This window comes from Myotis myotis, unplaced genomic scaffold (genome assembly GCF_014108235.1).
Source record: "Myotis myotis isolate mMyoMyo1 unplaced genomic scaffold, mMyoMyo1.p scaffold_m19_p_22, whole genome shotgun sequence".
NCBI classification, from domain to species: Eukaryota; Metazoa; Chordata; class Mammalia; order Chiroptera; family Vespertilionidae; genus Myotis; species Myotis myotis.
In genome coordinates this window covers 1,715,022-1,737,463 of record NW_023416327.1, presented here as the reverse complement: position 1 = coordinate 1,737,463, position 22,442 = coordinate 1,715,022, and the positions used below count along the sequence as shown (strand labels likewise).

The window sequence follows — 22,442 nt, the reverse complement described above, 5'->3', positions numbered from 1 at the left end:
GTGATTTCCACGTTGGGGCTATTATGACTAATACCGCTGTGAATGCTTGCACGTAAACTTTTGTTTGCGCATATGTTTTCATTGGAGGGGCTGCATTTAAAAGGAGCAAATTCACGTGGCAAAGGATAAAAGATCTCGGCTCTCGTTCCCAAAGTTTTGGTTCCAGTTGCTGCTTGCTTTTCTTTGTTCATGAGCTCTTCTTACCGGGCTAGGCCATTCTTTGCAGCAATTTCCCTCTCCCTTTGGGCTCTGTCTGGCTCCTCTGCTCTGGATTTCTTTGAGTAAAGGTCTGGCCACATTAACTAGGTTTCCTGTCAAGCGGGGTCTGTTCTATGGAGAGTCTTATATAATTGGTAATTAACATATTATGACAAAAATCTCACTTTTTGAAAGTTTCCAAGAGGATTTTATTTTATTTTACTTTAATTTTTTTGAGGGTATGGGAGGGAGGGGAAGATGGGAAGGGAAGGAAAAGGCACAGCATGCTCCCTGGAGGGAGAGGGCCTCCAAGAAGGTTTCACAGTGCTCCTTATCCGGGTTGGGGTTTATTAGTGGGTCATAAACCAACTAAGTGAAAGCAATAATTAAAAAAAATAGAGCAGAGAAGGAAATCTCAGAGTGCCTCTCACATAACAGGGATGCATATTACTTCATGAAACTTGCTTTAGTTGAACGTGTGTAAACTGAGTCAGGATACAGAGTGTGTGTGTGTGTGTGTGTGTGTGTGTGTGTGTGTTTATCGATGGGAGTAAAAAACACGGAAGCCTCTGGGTTGGGCTATCATGGGCTGCTCCTGTAATTAACACTGTCCCATTTTATTTTACTTTTTGGAGAACATGGAGTATTTAACACATGCTATATTATATTGAAACAGGCAGTATAAAGGGGCAATTTTGTTGTTGTTAGATTAATTAGAAACTTGGGATGAGATTTTCATCTTTTTATGAATAAACTAGAGGCCTGGTACACGAAATTCATGCACAGGTAGGGTCCCTAGGCCTGGCTTGAGATTAGGGCCGGCCCCTGGTGGTCAGCACACATCATAGCCAGCAATCAAGCTCCCAGGCTCCCGGTCAAACTCCCGAGGGGACACTTTGCATATTGGCCTTTTATATATATAGATATGTTTTCTTGACAATGTTATGACTACTAGTGTGTGTGTGTGTGTGTGTGTGTTTATCAATGGGAGTAAAAAACACGGAAGCCTCTGGGTTGGGCTATCATGGGCTGCTCCTGTAATTAACACTGTCCCATTTTATTTTACTTTTTGGAGAACATGGAGTATTTAAAACATGCTATATTATATTGAAACAGGCAGTATAAAGGGGCAGTTTTGTTGTTGTTAGATTAATTAGAAACTTGGGATGAGATTTTCATCTTTTTATGAATAAACTAGAGGCCTGGTGCACGAAATTCATGCACAGGTAGGGTCCCTAGGCCTGGCTTGAGATTAGGGCCGGCCCCTGGTGGTCAGCACACATCATAGCCAGCAATCGAACTCCCAGGCTCCCCGTCAAATTCCCGAGGGGACACTTTGCATATTAGCCTTTTATATATATAGATATGTTTTCTTGACAATGTTATGACTATTAGTGTGTGTGTGTGTGTGTGTGTGTATAATTAATTGTTTTTTAATTCTAGGAGTCACACCCCATGGGTTTATTTGATAAATGAGCGCTTCTTGGCATAGAAGGGAATTGAAGAATGATGGTAAGTGATCAAACTACCTCAAACACTAACCTTAATTTTTTTTGGCCTCCCTCTTTCCTTTCTTTCTTCCACCCATTTTTGAAAAAATGTTTTATTGATTTCAGCCAAAGGAAGGGAGAAAGGAGAGAAACATCAATGATGAGAGAGAATCATGGATCGGCTGCCTCCTGCATGTCCCATTTTGGGGTCAAGCCCTCAACCTAGGCATGTGCCCTGACTGGGAATCGGACGGTGACCTCCTGGTTCCTGGGTCGAGGCACAAACCATTGAGCTACACCCCACACCAGATGGGCCAGCCTATTTTTTACTTATTATCTTTTTTGATGTCACATTTGTTACATACAAGTTACTCTAGGGAACACGTTTGTTGTGAAGCACAGTAATGAAGTGAACACCTGTGAATGTAGTATTCAACCTGAGAGCCACACTCCTACCATTTGTGGGACCGAGGGCAGATACACAAGTGGAAGCCGGCTTCGTTTTTGTCTTAATTTTAAGAAGATATAGATCCATCCATGCCAACAGCTTGCCCTGCATTCTGCCCAGGACCCAGCCAGCTCTGAAGAAGCCACCCTCTCCCTGAGCTGGCAGGTTGGGCCAGGCCCTCTGTGGGTCGGGGGTGGGGTCAGCGTGGTGAGACTCCCCAGAACCTGGGCAGACAGGCTCCCTTCCCTACACTTGCTCTTCTGACTCGAGACTTTCAGGCAGGCCTGAGTCTCTCCTTAAACAGCGCCACTCCAACCCAGGAGGAGGGAACGGAGTCTCTAGGGGAGCCCAGTCTTCCTGGAAACCGCCTCGGGAGGTTTGGGGGGCCATTACCAAACAGATCGGATGTTTTCACTCTGGGTTCCCAGCACATGGCTGTGCTGTACCTCCTTCCTTCTCATTCCCTCATTGTGTGGCCTCGGGGAGGCCCAGTTCAGTTTGTGAATCCCTCTCTCTTAATTCCTGTGGAAAGGAGATACTTTTATGTAGGTGCAAACATAAACATTTAATAAGCAATGCTTGACAACAGTTCCAGATTATCAGTGAAGTTGCTACAAGTAGAAATTATTTAGAAATGAGTGAAAGTAATTTTTCCCCCAGTCTAGGAGCAAGTTTCAGAAATCTGTAGACACTTTGGCGAACGTTATGAACAATTGCTTTGTTAGACTATCTATTATAAGAGTTGGATAGAAAAACTTTTACGTGAAACTGGTGTTTGCTTTTTTTTGAAACATCTAATATTTGAGCAAACCTTTGTGAAAGTCTCCATGTAGCACTAGGTGGCACACTGTGACCTTGGATGAAAGTAATGTTTTTGTTTAAGTCTTCTTGAAGAAAGGAATCGAGGTTAAAATACAGCTTGAAATAGAAATCCACAGTGTTATGAAGTATCTCAGACTCATTTATTGCATTTCAAATCCTGATGCTTACTTAGACTAAAATGTTCAAAACTATTCTACGTAAGTTACTAGTTAGGTTTTTCTAAGAACGGGATTATGAAAAATGAATAGAGTGTGTTTTCTTTCAGAGAAACATAAGAAATAATGCATTTACTGCCAAATATATTTTATATCTTGACTAATAATTCAATCAATATTCTCTTCTCTGTCCATAGGCTTCATTCCAGCGCTCCAACAGCCATGACAAAGTCAGGAGGATAGTTGCAGAGGAGGGTCGTACAGCAAGAAATCTCATAGCTTGGAGTGTTCCACTGGAAAGCAAAGATGATGATGGTATGTATATTTTTTGTTGTTAATCTTCCCCCAAGGATATTTTTCCTGTTGATTTTTAGAGAGAATGGAAGGGAGGGAGAGGGGGAGAGGTGGAGAGGGAGGGAGGAAGGGAGGAAAGGAGAGATAAACATCAACGTGAGAGGGACACACAGATTGGCTGCCTCCCGCACGCATCCCAGCTGGGCTGGGGATCAAACCTGCAGCCCAGGTATGTGCCCTTGACCAGGGTTGAACCTGCAACCCTTCGGTGCACGGGCCAGCTCTCTGCTCAGGGCAGTAGGTGGTTTGCTTAAGTCTTCTTGAAGAAAGGAATCGAGGTTAAAGTACTGCTTGAAATAGAAATCCACAATGTTATGAAGTAGCTCAGACTCATTCATAAAAAAGAAAAAAAGGACAAGTGAGAGAGAGATGTCTGACTGCAAAAATACAAACAACTAAAAAACCTCCCGTTTCAAAATGAAACTGTATGCCATACATCAGGTAAGTTCATCAAAACAGAAAATACTGAGTTTTATGTTGTAAAAAACGTATTCCTAATTTTATTGTTGAAATAAGATTTGAATTCAAATAAGTATTTTTCAGACCTGTATATATAAGTTGAGAAGTATCACTAACTTGATCTTTTTAAATTTTATTTTTATTCATGTTTTCACTCATGAAACAAATTTTTTCCAGAAGTTTTCCATTTGACCTTATTTTTACATTGTCAGAAACTCTGACCTCTTTAAGGAGTTGATTCACTCCTGTTCTGGGGAAGCTGTTCCATGAAAATAGTCCCTGGGACCTTGGGAATTTGTTTTCAGTTACAGCCGTGGTTCAGGTTGACTGTGAATAGAGGGAGGCTGTGTGTTAGTAGGTCTGAGTGATTTCTCTGGTTCTATTTTATATTGTCTGTCGATCTGTATATTTATCTGTTTATTCTTGCCTTGAAGGAAAATCTAAATTTCAAACTGGTGGAAAACCAAAGAGGACAATTCAGGGCACTCATAAAACTACTAAACAGGTAAAACATATGCAACTCTTTACTCACTTCTTATTTTAGTTATAAAATACAATTTACTTTCCATTAATTTTTTAAAGAGGGTGAGAGGAAAGGAGGAGGGGGAGAGAGAGAAACATCGACATGATACATCAATTGGTTGCCTCCCACACTCACTCCAACCGATCCGGGGTGGGAATCGGACCTGCAACCCAGGTATGTGCCCTTGACCAGGAATCCAACCCGAGACCCTCCGGTGCGCATGCCAACATCCTAACCACTGAGAAATGCCAGCCAGGGCTGAAAGACATTTATATAGTACTATGTGCACAGCTTGTGCTAAATACTTTACAAACATTAATTTATCTGCTTATCATAATAACCCTGTGACGTAGGCTTTATTACTGTCTTCATTTACAAATGAGGAAATTCAGGTATTAAATCTTTGGGTGGTAGCATTTACCAGGGAAGCCATCTGGTCCTCAACTTTTGGTTTGGGGGAGGTTGTGGATTACTGTTTCAACTTTCTTACTAGTGATTGGTCTGTTCAGATTTTGTATTTCTTCATGATTCAGGTAAGAGAAACCAAGGCATTAGGGGTGAGTTGGTTAAATGTTTGACCGAATACAGCAGGCTAGTTTTTCGGGTGATAATTTTGTGTGGCCTTTGAATGACGTTATAAATATCCAGATAGCCCTTGGCAGAGAAGAGGGAAGTTCCCTGCCCCTGCCACAGGTGCTGGTGTCATATTTTTATTTTCATTTGTCTCCATGTATTTCTTGATTTCTCCTTTGATGTCTTCATTGACCCATTTGTTGTTCAGTTCATGTTGTTTAATTTCCATATAGTTGTGATTTTTCATTTTTCTTCTTGTAGTTAATTTCTAGTTTCATACTATCGTGATCAGAAAAGATGTTTGATATAATTTCAATCTTAAATTTATGGAGACTTACTTTGTGTTCCAACATGCGGTCTGTCCGTGTGCTCTTGAGAAGTATGTGTATTCTGTCGCTTCTGGATGGAGTATGTTGTCTGTATCGATTTAAGGACACCTGGACTCATGTCATTTAAGGCCGATATTTCTTTCTTGCCCTACTGTCTAAGTGAGGTGCTAAAGTCTCCTACTATTTTCCTAAATATATACCTTTAGATCTGTTAATAATTATTTTATGTATTTACTTGCTTCTAAGTGGGGTGCATATACGTTACTGTTGCGTTTTCTTTTTGACTGTGTCCTTTATGTGATGCCCACATCTATATATAATGTCCATTGTTTTGTATGATAAAGTATGGCTACATATGCTTTCTTTTGGCTTCCATTTGCTTGGAGCACTAGTTTCCACACCTTCCCTTGGAACCTGTGTTTGTCTTGGTAACTGAGATGAGTCTCCTTAAGGCAGTGTATTGTTGGGTCTTGTTTTTTCATCTGTCCAGCTACTCTGTACCTTTTGATTGGTGAGTTGTTCATTTACATGAAGGCGATACTGACATATGAAGCCGTACTCTTGCCATTTTTGGTTTTCTGATTGCTCTATAGCTCCATTGTTGATTTTCTCTTGTGTTTCTGACTGATATTTTAATTTGGTGATTTTCTATGATGATGGTCTTCATTTTCTCTTTTTTATGTTTGTGTCTCTGATCTAGATTTCTGTTTTTATTGATTTCCTTCTTTAGAGCGAGGAAGGGGGAGGGATAGAGAGAGAGAAATATCGATGAGAGAGAAACGTCCATTGGCCTCCTGCATGCCCTCAACGGGGATGGAGCCCCCAAGGCAGGCTGTGCCCTGACTGGAAATCGAACGGTGACCTCCTGGTCATGGGTGGTGCTCCCCCACTGGGCCACGCCAGCTGGGCTAGAGTTCTGTTTTGTGGCGTCCAGAGTTCATATAAAGTAGTCCTTCTTCTTCGATAGCATCTTATCTTTATGTGCCTATATAAGTTTCATCCTTTACTTACTCCCCTATCATGTATTTGTTGTTGCAAATTATCTATTTTTATGGTATGTGTTCATTACCACATTGAAGTAGCCATAGTTATTTTTAATGATTTCCCCCTTTAACCTTTATGCAATAATTAGGTTTTTAACACTCAATTCTGATAATCCCTATCACCTTGTCAGACTGTTGTCTTTTCCTTTCTGGCGGAAGAGCTCCTTTCAACATGTCTTAGAAGCCAAGTCTTTTTTTCTTTTTTTTTTTTTAATATATTTTTGATTTCAGGGAGGAAGGGAGAGGGAGAGGGAGATAGAAACATCAATGATGAGAATCATTGGTCAGCTGCCTCCTGAACGCCCCCTACTGGGGATGGAGAGCCTACAACCAGGCTAGGTGCCCTTGACCGGAATTGAACCTAGACCCTTTAGTCCACTGGCCGACGCTCCATCCACTGAGCCAAACCGGCCCGGGCAGAAGCCAAGTCTCATGGTGGTGAACTCCATCAGTTTTTGTTGGAGAGAGTCTCTATTTCTCCTTTATATCCGAAGCATAACTTTGCTGGATAAATTTTTCCTGTCCGGCTCTAACCACCAGAGCCACCCGGCCATTTAGAATTCTCGATCCTTTTGATCACAGTCTTCCGTGACTTTAAGTTTGGTTTCTGGAGGTTTGTCTCTTTTGTGTGATGCTGTGTTACTGTGATTATTATTATTCATGGTGCTTGATGGGTTTTCCCTCAGCCAGTGAATTTGAAGTAGTGAACAACTTTCTTAATTTAGGTAAAGCTTTTTTTGCCTAGCAATCCAACAGGTTGGTAATTAGAGGCCTTTTTTGTTTTCCAGTAGGTGGTGCTATAGGACAGGTTTTGGTTTCTCTTACCTGCGCTGACTGGTTAGAGTTGATCGCCAGCACTGTCTACCTTCCAAGGTGTCCGCCAGAGGTGTCACAGCTGCCCTCTTTGTTGCTGTTTGTGTATCTGGGGGTCGCTGGTACCTGGCTGCTGCCCGGGTCTCTGCTGTTGCAGTATTGCCACTGAGATGGCGGTGCCCGCTGAGTCTAGGGTCTTGTGGGTCTTGGGCAGTGTCTCCATGGCATGGGGTTGCGTTGGTGGCTGGGGGAGCTCGGGTAGCGGGCACCTGCACTGCTTCTGGGGCTGTCAGGCCTGCAGGTGTTGCCACCCGTGTTGTGAGTCCTGCTCCCTGTGGCTGCAGGTGCTGCTGGGGCTGGAAGGTTGCAGTTGCATGTGCTTGGTGATAATAATCCATCATGTTTTCTCCTAGTCAGTTGTTTTGCACTTATATATTAATTTTTACTTTAAATTGGTTTACAATCAAATTAAGCAGCTGAATAGAACTGTGTAGTGTATGTTATTATTTTTTCAATGAGAAGAATATATGCAAGCTGTTTCAAAATGTTGGCCTTGCTCTTTATTATTTGTCAATGTATGTAAATGTGCCATACACTCTTCCAATAAATCAGGAGCCTCTTTAGTGCTCCTTTTTGAATAAGGATCTAGTCACAGTTGAGGTCCTCCTGATACCTCCAATGAGACATGCCTGAAATAAGAATTAACTTTACAGACCTTTACAAGCTTTGTTTAAGTGATTTCAACGTGCTGTGATACAAGCTGAGAAGAACGATGTCATGTTTTTAAGTATTTATGCTGAAACATGTGCTTTATGTAATAATACAACCCGTGGAGGATTTTCAAAACATTTTTTTCGTGTTTTGTTTTGCTTCACCAGAACACCGCGGGAGATTGTAAAATAACAGCTACAACTGGAGATAAACACTTTGATAAAAGTCCCACTAAAACAAGGCACCCTCGCAAAATTGATCTAAGAGCTAGATACTGGGCATTTCTTTTTGACAATCTTCGCCGGGCAGTCGATGAAATCTACGTAACCTGTGAATCAGATCAGAGTGTGGTGGAATGTAAGGTAAGGTTTGTGTGAGGCTTTGCAGTCGTTTGAAGCCAGATTCCCCGGTCTCTGCTCCACCTGACTTTCCCGTTTCCCGCACTGTATTAACTGTCGTCGCAGGGCTGCACGGTAGGCCCCCAGAGCTCGCTCATGTTACAGCTGACAGTCTGTCCCCTCTGACCAGCCTCTCCCTAGCCCCCCCCCCCCCCCCCGCAACCACTGTTCTCCTCGCTGCTTCTATGAGAGCTTGGGTGTTTCTTGGCTTTTCAGGGGTACTTTGTTGTTGATTTTTGCATTACCTAATTATGTACTTTTATATTGTGTGCAGGATTTGGTAGAAAGCTGTCGATACATAGTCCTGGGCAAGAAATCACACACACTCTCTCACACACACACACACACACACACATTTTTAAAATCTCTCCTCTTCATCCCCCCTTGATGCTGTAGGTGGCACTAGTGAGATTTTTCACATTCTTTGGTTTCCCGTTTACTGTCTTTAATTAGACATCGCTCCCTTTTGGTTGAGATACTTATCACTCTCCTAACTCACCCTGGGTGGGAAAAGTGAGATTGATGGCTACCCGCAAACCATCCTGGGTGGGGGTGGCATGTCCTCAGTGAGGCATGTTTCTATTTTTAGATAACCTTGTGTTTGTAATAGGATATTAAACAGACACACAGCATGAGCTGTCTCTAAAAATTCACTACAAAGCCTGGCTTTTTAGTAAATACAAACGATACTGTATTACTTTATACTGAATAAAATTAGTTTGAGAAAGTCCAGAGTGATACATCTTTATGCACATGTTACGAAGGCAGCCTCTCTGTTTCTACAGAGAGCAGGGTTGAGAACCCTGGCATTGGCTGCCGACCTCTGAAATGTATGTCGGGTCAAAGGAAAGTTATGTGTTGAGACAGCAGCTGCCTTTCCTCTAAAATGGGAAACAACCAAAACCGGCTTTAGACTAGCTTAGAATTATGATTCGTCAGAAGCAGATGTTTAGAATGAAGAGTAATTGAAATCATCCAAATTTATGGTTTGATTATCACAATATTGTTACTATCAGCATATAAAATTTCTTCTATTTAAAAAATATTTTGGGGCAAAATCATCCACAGAGTTTGATGAGTCAGCATGTTGTGGTAGATAACACTATTGGACTTAATTTTGAGTTATATTTTCTTATTAAAGTGAGTATGTGGGCCTAGATAATCTCCAGGTCAGCCCTAGAGATCAGATTAGCAGATTGTTTGCTTTATGATGAAAAATAACAGAAGGTTGAGTGAAGAAGTCAAATTTGTTTGTAAAGAGTGTCCCTCTTCATGGAAGTGAGTTTGTCCGATTGTCAGTATGTCTCTGTGCTGAGCAGAGGAAACTCCTGCCTGTTCTCTGATCTGCATTGGAGAGGCTGGACTTGGCCAAAAGACAGTGTGGCTTGTATTTCTGGCTCTGTCAGTCGTCTGCCAACGCTTCGTGATGATGTAACAGGAATAGAAACTTGTTCAGGTTGTAGATGTAACGATGGAGGTTTTGACAGCGAGAGCAGAGAGAGGTGTGGTCTCTATTTGTGCTGTGCCCAGATGCTCAGAGGCTTATACTGAGCAATGAAACCTGGGAGCTTAACAGTATTTTCATACCCAACTCGACTACTCTCCCCTCCAGGACGTACAGGTGGGGATGAAAATACACAACATAGCATTTGGTCAAAACATGTGCTGGGTGTATACTACCTAGAGGTGTGTGGTTTTTTTTTTAATTCTTTTATCCATTATCTCATTTGATTAGTATCTTTGTGAGATACATAGTTCCCCTCATTCTACTGGTGGAGTCAACCCTTGATTTGCAGAAGTATAGACAAGATTTGTCACTATTTGTGATTTTTGTGTTTTGCAGTTAATAATAGCTCTGCTGTATAATTCACATGATAAGTATAACATGCTAGTAAAAAGTATGTTTTCTGTTCCAGCCAGGATTGTGGACTAGGGCCCACCTCTGCAATCAAGAGGCTGAACTTCTCATTGTTTTCGTTTGGCGATGTGCCTGTTATGCCATCTGCCACGCCTGCAGGGCTTGTTGGGAACTGACATTCCAACAACACTGTGTGCTCACCGTCAGCACTGCGTTTCCCCTCCTCCCCTATGAAGTGGACTAGAGGGTGGGTGGGGAGGGCGCAGGTAGTGAGGTGGGAGCCATCCTCCCAACTGGTTCCCACAAGGGTCTGCGGGAGGGCTGGATTGCTCGTGCGGATAACTGTGAATGATGTTATTAACATGATTGCGAGGGTTTATCTGCTCTTTTTCTTTCAGATGATTTCCATGAACTACTATTCCACTAGTAGCTTTAAAAAAAGCCGGTCTTAAAAATCATGCTCTTTAAACTGGTTTCACTTTGTGGAGCTCTGTCTTTAATAAGGTTCCCTTTATCACTGCCTTCTCATGTGATGCGTGTTTTCACCCCTTCATCGCCACTGGGCTCAGCACTGCTCAGTCCTGGAGCTGAATTGGAGGCTGCATCGATGCCCTGGGCCCAAGGGCCTGTGCGCTGGTATTAGGTGTCAGCAGGACAAAGGGATGGCGCCAACCGTCCGGCACTGCGCGCCAGTAACGAGAATTCATTACCAACCAATCAAATCTGTTGCAGCCAATTGGTAAAGTCATTGGTAATTGTAGCTGTACATCTATATGTACTTATCTGAGTGCCTATAGCGTTACTTTCAGAGGCACTTTTGTTCTTTTCCGTCCCCCTTGACAAAATGGCCTTCACGGCTGTGGGGGAAAGATGTGCATCACTGACTGCGAGGCTGCTCCAGCTGCTTGTCTTGTTTGTGTTCCCTTGTTCGTAAAACATGACTCGGATTACAGCTGCATGGCTCCACTGTGATCACTTCTGAGTAAGTGGACCTAAGCATTCCTCAAAATAGGTTGTTTAAGCACCAAATGTACTTTCTCTGTGCCAACGAGTATCAGAGGTATAGCTGCTGTAGTCTTGTCCTGTAGAGATTGTTTCCCCTCCTCCTCCTCCTCCTCCTCCTCCTCCTCCTCCTCCTCCTCCTCCTCCTCCTCCTCCTCCTCCTCTTCTTTTAAAAGTGAGATTCAGAAAACTTATGGAATAAATTATTCTGAATTTAATCTTTGCTCTAAGTGATTTAAGTTGAATGAATTCAGTGAACTAATTTTAATTATATTAGTAGAATTGAGAAAAGGAAGCCAACTAAATAAAAAATTTTCCCTTTTCCTGATTGTAGAAGACTATTACCAGTGATTTGTCACTAAGGATTATCTTTGAAAGGAGATAAACAATACTTCTTTGTTCAGAAGGGTCTTTTAAAGTAGAATATAACTTTTGTGACTAAAGTGAGGTTGGTGCTGTATTTCGTTTGTGAGTAATTAGGTGTAGTTTATTGTTAGTGTTGGGCCTAATTTCCAAAGTGTAGCCAAAATTTTTAAGCATTTATATTTGAAAAGTGATTTTGAGGTCTTTGAGTACCACTGATACTATAAAGTCAGTTTAAAACTTAGTTATGGAAAAGTAATGTTTTCATAGAACAAATTATCATTTAAAAAATTAAACTTATTGGAGTAATATTGCTAACAGTGTCATAGACGTGTCGCGGTGTGCAGCTGTCTAGCACACACCTGCGCCAGCACATGACCCAGCATCCGGGCTCTTCCTCCGCCTTGTGTTTGACCCTCTGCTGTCTTCATTCTTCCCACCCCCGTTTCCTCTGGTTGCCATCGCTTTGTTGCTGTTTCTGTGTTTGGCTTTTTGTTTGTTTTGTTTGTTCTTTGGTTGCTTTTTGTTGTATATCCCACAAATGAGTGAAATCATATGGTTTTTGTCCTTTTCCATGGGACGTACTTCATTTGGGAATATTTCATCTTTTTTATGGCCGAGTAGTATTTCTTTGTAGATATGTAGCACATCTTCTTTATCCATTCACCCGCTGAAGGCCACTTGGGTTGTTTCCATGTCTTGGCTGTTGTAGAACGCATACAACTTAACAAGGAGAAAAAAAATGGTTAAAAGGTGAGCAGAGGGTCTGGCCCCTGTGGCTCAGTAATTGACTGTCAACCCGTGAACCAAGAGTTACTGGTTCGATTCTGGATCAGGGCACATGCCCAGGTTGCAGGCTCAGTCCCCAGTAGGGGGCGTGCAGGAGGCAGCTGATCAATGATATTTCTCATCCAGAGATACAGAGATTTCTATATCTCTCTCTCACTTCCTCTCTCTCTAAAGATCAATAAAAACATTTAAAAAAATTAGCAGAGGACCTGAATAGATACTTTTCCAAGGAAGACATACAGTTGCTAATAGATATAAGAAAAAATTGTAGCTATAAGGGAAATGCAAATCAAAACTACATTGAGCCTGGCCAGTGTGGGTCAGTGGTCAACCCATGAACCAAGAGGTAACTGGTTCAATTCCTGGTCTTCCTGGGTTGCAGGCTCGATCCCTAGTAAGAGGTGTGCAGGAGGCAGCTGATCCATGTTTCTCTCTCATTGATGTTTCTCTTTCTCTCTCCCTCTCTCTCTAAAATGAATAAAAATGTATTTAAAAAACAAAAACTACAATGAGATACCACCTCACACCTATTACAGTGGCTATTGCCAGTAAGACAAATAAGTATTGGGAAGGATGTGGAGAAAAGGGAATTCTCGTATACTGCTGGTGGGATGGCAGCCTCCTTGGAAAACCAGTATGTGTTATGTACTAAAGTGGGGCATACACCTGCCCTGTGGCTCAGCAGTTTCACTCTTGGGCTTATACCCAACAGAAATGCAAACATCTGTCAGTGTAGAGCACATCTACATAAGTAGCAGTGTATAATTTGTAATATCCAGAATTTGAAATCATCTAATTCAACAATTGGTTGCATAAATAAATATCCATTTAAAGAATATTGTTCAGTTGTGACCTTGGACATCGACAATAAATGAATTGCAGGTACACTGAAATATAGATGAACCTAGTAAACAGATGTAAAAAAGAAACCACAAAATAATACATACACTATGGATTCATTTATATGGATTTTGGAATAAGGTGAAATTGAACTATTGCAGATTAAAGTAGTGGTTACCTTGGAAAGACATGGAGTTGTAATAGGGAGGAGATACCAGGGAACTTGTAGAGACTGGAATTGTTATACTCTGGTCCTGGGTGGTGGTTGCTTGGGTCTGTGCTTTGAAACGATTTATCTGTATATTTGTGTTTTGTGTACTTTCTGTTTATTAATGTCACAATAAAGAGGGTTAAAAGAATGGCACTGTGGCTTGGATGGTGTGGCTCAATAGTTGAGCATCGAATGGTGAACCAGGAGGTCACGGTTTGATTCCCGGTCAGGGCACATACCTGTGTTACGGACTCAATCTCTGGTGGGGAGCATGCAGGAGGCAGCAACTGATGATTCTCTTTCATCATTGATGTTTCTTTTAAAAAAAAAATTTTTATTGGTTTCAGAGAGGAAGGGAGAGGGAGAGAGAGAGAAAAATATCAATGATGAGAGAGAATCATTGATTGGCTGTCTCCTGCATGCCCCACCCTGGGGATCAAGCCCGAAACCTGGGCATATGCCCTGACCGGGAATCGAACTGTGATCAGCTGGTTCAGAGGTCGACGCTCAACCACTGAGCCACGCTGGTCAGGCGTCATTGATATTTCTTTATCTCTCTCCCTTTCTCTTTCTCTGGAATCAATAAAAATATATTTTAAAAAAAGAATCGTCATTCTAGAGGTCTTGAGAGGAATATCAAAACCATCTCTTGGTTTTTAGATTCTCAGCTTCACTAATTTCTTGCCAAACAGTAAGAATGAAAACAACCAAAAATCTAGATCAGTATATTTTGTAGCTTCCTCAATAAGGAGTATAATGTAGAAATTATTAATTTTTAAGTCCTTCACTCTGAAGTGTGTTTTTTTTTAAACTTTTAGTCAAAGAATGGAATTTAATGTTTGCTGTTTTTTTCAATTAGGAGGTGCTGATGATGCTGGATAATTATGTAAGAGATTTCAAAGCATTGATTGACTGGATTCAACTTCAGGAAAAGCTAGAGAAGACCGATGCTCAGAGCAGGTAATGAGCTCTGGCCTTTATAATTGTAGCTGCCAGCGTTTTCTAAAGCAGTCATTGAAATTGACAATGAACTTGACCTCCGCATTTCTCATTCAGTTGAGTAACATATCTATTTGGTATCTACTAGTGCAAGCCCCGTTTATCCAGTGCAGAAATTTCACTGCTGGAGTTTGATACGTTCACTACTTTCATGAATTTGTAGTCTAAGGGAAGGGTAAATTAGAACATATGAGCTTTTCAGAAAAGGACAGGATAGACTAGGAAGGAATTCATGGAGGTAGCAGAAGTGTTTAAAGGGTATGATGGATTTTAACAGTGGGTGGCCTTTCCCATGAAGGGGGTAAGTTAAGACAGCCATGGAAGTGCAGAGCATGTATGAAGGGAAAGGAAGGTAGGGAAAGGTATAGCAGTTCTTAATGCAGTAGGCAGTAAGGAAAATGGATGATTTTTAATTAGGGGAGTAACGAGAGACCAAAGCCACCTTACAGATGTTCATCTGGAACCAGCACACACCTGAATGCGATGTGCCAGCCCCTGGGACTGTCGTGGTGGAAAACAGTCCCTGCCCTCGTGACATGTGCGGTGGGTGCACAGGAAAGGTTGATGTCAGGTACTTAGCAGGGTGCAAAGTGGCATCAAAGAGAAGCACAGTGCGGGTGGGAGCATAAGGAAGGGCTCCCTCAGCAGGTTTGTTGAGTCCGGGAAGGCTCCCCAAGGAGGTCCTGTTTCAGTGAGACAATATCAGAGGACTTATCTTGGCAAAGAGAGGAGTCATTCCATGGGAGGTGATGGATCCGTGATACCCAGGAGGTGGGAGCGTGCAGTAGAGTCAGGAATGTAGGGTTAGCAGGGCTGGAGTGAGGAGAGCAAGGGGAGGCAGAGCCTAAGGTGGGCTAGACATGTGGGCTGGAGCCAGGTTATGTAGGGCACTGTAGACATAAAACTGTACACGTTATTTTGAGCCATAAAAGGTTTTTATTGAGTGAAACCTGATCCCTTTTGATCTGGGCCAAGTCACATGAAGCTACAGTGATGCCTATTACCCAAAGAAAATAGGCCCAGGCTACCTCTTTCCTTGGATTTAACGTTGGTTCAGCCTCAGGAAGCGGAACCAGCCAGTAGAGAATGCCTCCTTTGGGGGAACCAAGAGAGTGAAGGGATCCCAAGAGACAGATCCAGAAGGTTTGATTCCACAGGAAACCAAATTCAGGGAAACCATGATTTGTTGATCCTTTTAAAATTTTTGTTTCTCGCAGTAAAAATTTTGAGTGTGTGTGTGTGTGTGTGTGTGTGTGTGTGTGCACCTGCTTTACCCACAGTTCTGGGTGGGTGAGGCTGAGTTGTCTTTGTACCATGCAATTTTGCCCTTACTTCTTGTAACATGTGATTAGATCTGGTGTGTGTAGGGGTGCATTTCTTCACTGGGTTGAATCAGGTTAGGAGATTATAATGCTGACTTGGGATTGGTGGCTGCATTGTCCTGTGAAGATAAGCAAAGGGAAGCGGGTTCAAGGAAAGTGGAGTAGATGTACAGAGAGAAGAGGGATGAAAGAAACCATGTGATCTTGGAGAGTTTAAAAGTGTTGCTTCAAAGCCTGTGTCTTCCAGGGTCTAATCCTCACAAGCCCTGATTCTAGTTCCCCCTTCCCTTGGATGTCCTTGACCTTGTACAGTTTATATACAACAAATCTTTACTTTCTTTTTTTTAATTGAACTTCATTGAGTTTCTATAATGTAACCACCAATGCATATGAAGAGCTAATTATATTTTTGTTTCTTGCTTGCAAACTCCAGGCAACCAGTGGTGGCTGTGTGGAGGATTGTATTGAGAGAGATTCTGAGGCCACGTCCAACCTTCCCAGCCATCTCATGGTTCAAACACACACCTGGAGCGTCTCTTCTTACCTTAACCAGTTAACATCATTTCTTCTCTTTGCCTCTCAAGGCAGCTCTCAGATATGGAGAGCAACCTTAAGTTCCCTATAAATGGCATTATTCAGCTTATATTTATCAAATCATGCATCAAAATTAATTTCACCTAGACTTGAGACTTAAATATAAAAGTTGAAATTGTACATATTTAGAGACGAAAATATCGATATATATAAAAGGCTAATATGCAAAGTATCCCTGCGGGAGTTCGACTGGGAGTTCTATCGCTCGCTATGATATACGCTGACCACAGGGAGCAGTGCGGAATGAAAGAAGGCCCTGGCCGGCAGCCGGCAGCTGCTAGGGACCCTACCCATGCACAAATTCCGTGCACTGGGCCTCTAGTCCTATATAATAAAAGGCTAATATGCAAATTGTCCCCTTAACTGGGAGTTTGACTGGAAGTTCCACTGGGAGTTTGACCAGGGGGCAGGGCTGGCTGGCCAAACCATCTGTGGCCCCGGCCCTGGACAGCCCCACCCCTGATCAGTCCCACCACCTGATCAGGGGCGGGGCCAGCCCAGCAACCACCTGCGACCCCTCTCCCCGGCAAGCCCGGCCTGATCGGGGCAGGCTGGCTGGACCCCACCCATGCACAAATTCATGCACCGGGCCTCTAGTAGATACATATTTACATATTTGTTACATATTGTTGGTAAGGACTCTGTAAGACAAAGTAAGAAACCACAAAAGAAAATATTGATAGGCTTGATTTATTAGGAAAAAATGTTATTACATATAAAAAATTAAAAGAGAAATAGGTCCATCATCTAACCCAAAGGATTTATAGCCATAATAGTAATAGTAGTGGTAGAAAATGATTTCAAATCAATTAGAAAATGTTACAAATCCCAGTAGAAAAAAATGGGCAAAAGGTACCAACATGCAAATTTCAAAATAAAAAATTCAAATGATTGTTAAAAAGTTCAGCCTAAGTAGTAATGATAATCATAAAATTTGAAAAACAAACACAAATAGCATTTTTTAAAACATTAAACAACCTTGACTGAAATTCCTGTAGGAAAAAGAAGTCATTACAAGACTGAAACTCTATCCCAGGACTCAGGAAACATTTTTTTGTGAAGTGCCAGATAGTACATATTGTAGACTTGCTGGCAGTGCTGTCTTTTTCACAGGCCAATGAGAGTTCTAAAAGAAGAGATCAGCTGTTGGCAAGCTTCCAGGGAAAGGGCACATATCATCTGGTGGACGTATCATTTGTTACAACCTTTGCGAAAGGTGATTGGACAGTTAATTATCAAATGCTTTAGACTTGATTTGGATAATCTTTTATCTAAATTTTCTTGTTTTCTAAAAATTCGTGTTACATTGCGAGAGAAAAAATCAAAATCAGTAGTTGAATGGAGAGTAAGAGGCACAGAGATTCTGGGGAGTTAGGAGGCGACTGAAGGCATAGGGTGTAGAACACTTTGCTGGAGGAAAACTTTCTAGTGGAGATTGTGCAGCTGATTGGTTGTGGGCCTGTGAGGAAGGAGGAGTTAGCTTTCCTAGCAAAGAGCAAAAAAGTGTTTATGCTTCCACTCACATGGGTGATCTCAGGTAGAGAAAGGAGACTTCACGTTTCCCTGGGTATTCCTTTAGCCTCCTCACTGCATTTCCGTCTGGATCCCAGGACTACACACTTACTAGTAGTTCTCCAGGACAGTAGACACACTAGCCTGAATCGGTACCATTGCAACACTTTTTTATAAAGAAGCAATTTTTCTTTCTTTTAATACTGGTATGTTTTTGTTAGAGAGAGAGAAACATCGATCTGAGAGGAAAACATTGATTGGTTGCCTCCACGTGCGCCCTGACCAGAGATCCAACCCACAACCTTTCTGTGTGTGAGATGACACTCCAACGAACCGAGCCACCCAGCCAGAGCCACTGCACCACGTTTTAAAATGTGTTTGGCTGGGTGTGAGGAGGCTTTCAAAACACAGACGTACTATATATCTCACATCTTCGCACCTCCTGGCCTGTTTTACTTAAGTAGGTTGTTTGCTATGCTAAATTGGGTGGGAATCTTGACTGTGCATCATCTGTGATTGCTTACTGGTAATATAGTTACTTTATGGTCAACAGTGCTCCAGGAAGAAGTTGTGACCTAATTATGTTTCCACCTTCTGGTAACTTCTAGAAAGCATGAGGTTTCCTCTCTTTTCTCTGCTAATGTAATCTGTCTTGAATCGGCAGACCAACGTCATTGGCGTGGGAAGTAAAGAAGATGTCTCCGGGACGTCATGTGCTTCCAAGTCCATCGACGGATAGAATAAGTGTAACATCAAATGCCCGAAGAAGCTTAAATTTTGGGTGAGATGAACTAAAAAAAAACTACTAAGGCTTTCATTGCTGTAAATTATTTTCTGTGGTTAACACCCTTAAAGTATTATAAAACAGATATTCTGTTACAAAAATACCCATGTATATGGTTGTGTATCTGTTCGAAATTGTTTGAATAAAATGTTTTTTAAAAACCCAGGACAGTACAGTTTAACTTTAGGAAATATAATATATTCAGAAATAATTAGGTGCACAAAATCTAAACCCATAAACATACTCCATGCTACATGACTCATAACAAGAACTGACAGTTCTTTCAAAAAGATAGATCTACATATTATCATTGTTATTGTCATATAAATTATATCTTTGTACATGATAATCTCACCAACACAGTTTTATAATCATTGCTTTATGAAGTTGTCTGTTAAATCAGGACAAGAAGAGAGTTACAGAAGAAAAAATACATCTACATGGTCTTTTGTATACCTGTGTAGTAACTTTCACTGATGTTCTTTATTTCATCATGTGGATTCAAGTTATTGTGTAGTGTCCTCTCATTTCAGCCTATAGGGGACTCCCTGTAGTATGACTTGTTGAACATGTCTGCTAGTGACAGTTTTTCTCAAGTTTTATCTGAGAATATCTTACTTTATCCTTTAGCTTTTGAAGGATAGTTTTGCATTGCATATAATTCTTGGTTTAAAGTCTCCCCCCTCCTTCCCCCTCCCCCAGCACTTTGAATATGTCCTCTCACTGCCTCTGGTTTCCATGGTTTCTGATAAGAAATCAGGTCTTATTCTCATTGGAGATTCATTCATTCATTCATTTAATTGTTTTTTATTGATTTCAGAGAGAGGGGGAGAGAGAGAGAGAGAGAGAGAGAGAGAGAGAGAAACATCAATGATGAGAGAGAATCATGGATCGGCTGCCTCCTGCATGCCCCCTACTGGGGATCAAGCCCGCAACCTGGGCATGTGCCCTTGACTGGAGTTGAACCCAGGACCCTTTGGTCTTCAGGCCAACGCTCTATTCACTGAGCCAACCCGGCTAGGGCCAAATATAATTTATTTAATATTTAAACCTACTGAGTATATATTTAATATTTAACGTTTATATTTATGTGATTTGTTAACGCAGCAGTTTTCTCCATAGGGCTTCGCCTGGCACAGTGGCTGCTGCCCGTGTGGCTTCTGCAGGTGTTAGTTGGGCTGACAAGGTAAAGGCTCATCATTCAGGGTCTCCTGCTTCTTCAGATGTCGCTCCTGCGCCGTCTTGCCCACCAGCGACAGTGCAGAAGACTTCCTGCAAAAATGGCGAGTGGCTCTCATTCATTTTTATGTAGTAGACAAGTGGACATCAATGGGAATATTTGTTTTATTTGGAATTGGAGCTAATAGCATTATATAGTTATCTTTCGCATCATTTATATCATATTAATCTGCCCTACTTACAGCTATGAAATATTCTTTAAAGATGTATGAAAGCATATGGAAATCATTCTAGTCTCAGGTTTGTAATTCCTTTGTAAATTCATTTATAATGTAGGTCCTTTATGACTCTTTTGACTTAAAGAAAAAAAATAGTCATTCCATTCTCTACGCAGTATACGCTTTTAAGTTACATGCCACTATTTCATTTAATTAGTATTTGAATATTATTTTGATATTAAAGTAATATTCTATGTTTATCTTTACTCACACATCTTTTTTCTTTTCTTTTTTTTTTTTTGGTTGTTGTTAATCCTCACTCAAGGATATTTTTCCATTGCTTTTAGAGAGAGTAGAAGGGATGGAGGGCGGGAGGGAGGGAGGGAGAGAGAGATAAAGAGAAAGAAACATCGATGTGAAAGAGACACATTGATTGGTTGCCTCCCACACGTACCCGACCAGGGCCAGGGATCAAGTCTGCAACCAAGATACGTGCCCTTGAGTAGAACCGGACCAGGGACCCTTCAGCCCGTGGGCTGACACTCTGTCCACTGAGCCAAACCAGCTAGGGCTATTTTCTTTAAAATATATATATATATATATATTTATTGATTTTAGAGAGAGGAAGGGAGAGGAAGAGAGAGATAGAAACATCCATGGGAGAAACATTGATTGGCTGCCTCCTGCATACCACCCACAGGGGGAGAGGGGGAGAAATAAAGTAAAAACTGACAAATGAGGGTGGAGATTTCAAACTATATACTCATACTGGAAGATTTTAACATAACAGTCCCAACAGTGATAATACAAAGTAGAGAAAAATCAGTGAAGATATACACAGCCTGATTAGTGAACTTGACATAATTGAAATGCCTAACAAATAATGCTTATTCTTTCCCATTCTTTTTTTGATGCTTCACTCTGGAAACTTTTTATTGAGATGTCTTCTCTGTTCTATATGATGAATCCATATTTTCTTAAATCTATTAATAATGGTTATTTTTTTAAAGTCTGTGTCCTAAAAGTAAAATATCTAAACTACCTGCCTATTTGTTACTTTAAAAACATTTTTGTGGCATTTTCAGTTACTCGATTGTGTTTTACAACAAACCACATACTATTTAATTAAATGTTTAATAACGTATATTAAAAATTATAGAGGTTCCTTCTAAAAATACTTTTCTTTTGGCAAGAAGATAAGAGTACCAACAGATCACCTTAATTCCGTCAGAGCTTGGTTTGAGGTTTTATAAAATACAGTTGGTATGTTTTAGTTTTGTCTTTATTCTTTCTCGGGTATCAACTGAAAACCTGGGGTGTTTGCCAAGGCCCCTACATTCCTGTTTTCCAGCATTTGTTTCCTCAGCACTGCAGTTACTACAGATCTCTCAGCTCATTAGCATCCCAGCTGCTGCATTCTCTGGGGTGCCTGGGAGTCTTGGCCTGCAGATGCAAAGCTTAGCAGCTGTCAGACTTCTTAAGGGAAGACGGAATGCAGACTCTTCGGCTCACTTTCCTGCAGTGAGCCCCTCTGTAGTCCACGTTGCTGAGGCTCATTGAACTCCAGTGTCTGTCTCAGCCAGACAAGACTGCTGGTTTCTGTGGGGCTCACTTCCCCTGCACTGTGAAGTCCAAATGTCTTCAGGGAAAATTTTGGGGTGGACGTGGATCTCATGTTGTCCTTCCCATTTCTCAGGGAATATAGTTCCTCAGATCTGCTTGATTTCCAGGGGCATTAAACAGTTCATTTAGATATTTTGTCTAGTTTTTATAGGCGTGTTTGGAGGAAAGAAGGTTAATTTTGATATAGGCTACTTTGCCATGGCTGTACAAGCACCAAAAAATTTCAGATGATTGAACTTACTCTGTTCCTTTTGAACACAGTGGAATTAAGTTAGAAACCCGTTACAGAAAGATAACCATACAATTCTCAAGTTTTTGTAATTTTAGAGTCTATTTCTGAATATTCCATGAGTCAGAAGAAATCAAAATGAAATTTAGAAAATGTAAATTGAATTAAAATGAACATTTAAAATCTTGTGGGATTAGGTAAAGCTGTGCTTTGAGGAAAATTTGTAGCCTCAATTACATGTGTTAGAAAAGAAGAAAACTTCAATCACACTCTTTGGATTCTGGGAGTTGGGGAGGCAGCTTTCACTTAGCCGTTGGGACAAGAACACCAGACCCATTTGCCTGGACTTGCCAAGTATGTGACCTTGGGCAGATGACTGAGCCTCTCTCGGTCTCAGTTTCCTTACTGATAGGGTGGGGTGATAGCACTCAGGGGTGGTTGTGAAGATTAAACGTGTTGCTGTATGAACAGCCCTGAGAAGAGGGCAAGCACATAGTGCACCCTGTGCTCTGACAAACGGCCACTCGCACTTCCGGACCCTGCGGCTGGCCTCCAGTCATTCCTGATCCAAGTCTCAGTTTTGTTATTTGTAAATTAGGGATA

At 41.5% G+C, this 22,442-nt stretch overlaps 1 protein-coding gene across 9 annotated transcripts in view; it reads left to right on the top strand.

The window, feature by feature from the left end:
- SCAPER (S-phase cyclin A associated protein in the ER) overlaps positions 1-22,442 on the top strand; it is a 165,864-nt gene that overhangs the window by 4,046 nt on the left and 139,376 nt on the right. For 7 of the 9 annotated variants that reach the window (XM_036355330.1, XM_036355336.1, XM_036355332.1 and 4 more), the window contains exons 2-8: positions 1,642-1,710; positions 3,311-3,428; positions 4,361-4,431; positions 8,086-8,280; positions 14,239-14,339; positions 18,471-18,587; positions 19,713-19,873. In XM_036355330.1, the coding sequence (XP_036211223.1) occupies positions 1,705-1,710; positions 3,311-3,428; positions 4,361-4,431; positions 8,086-8,280; positions 14,239-14,339; positions 18,471-18,587; positions 19,713-19,873 (769 nt within the window). In that variant the 5' untranslated portion in view covers positions 1,642-1,704. Of the gene's footprint in view, positions 1-1,641; positions 1,711-3,310; positions 3,429-4,360; positions 4,432-8,085; positions 8,281-14,238; positions 14,340-17,407; positions 17,511-18,470; positions 18,588-19,712; positions 19,874-22,442 lie in introns of those variants that run through there. The other 2 variants (XM_036355335.1, XM_036355338.1) reach the window with 2 other exon arrangements.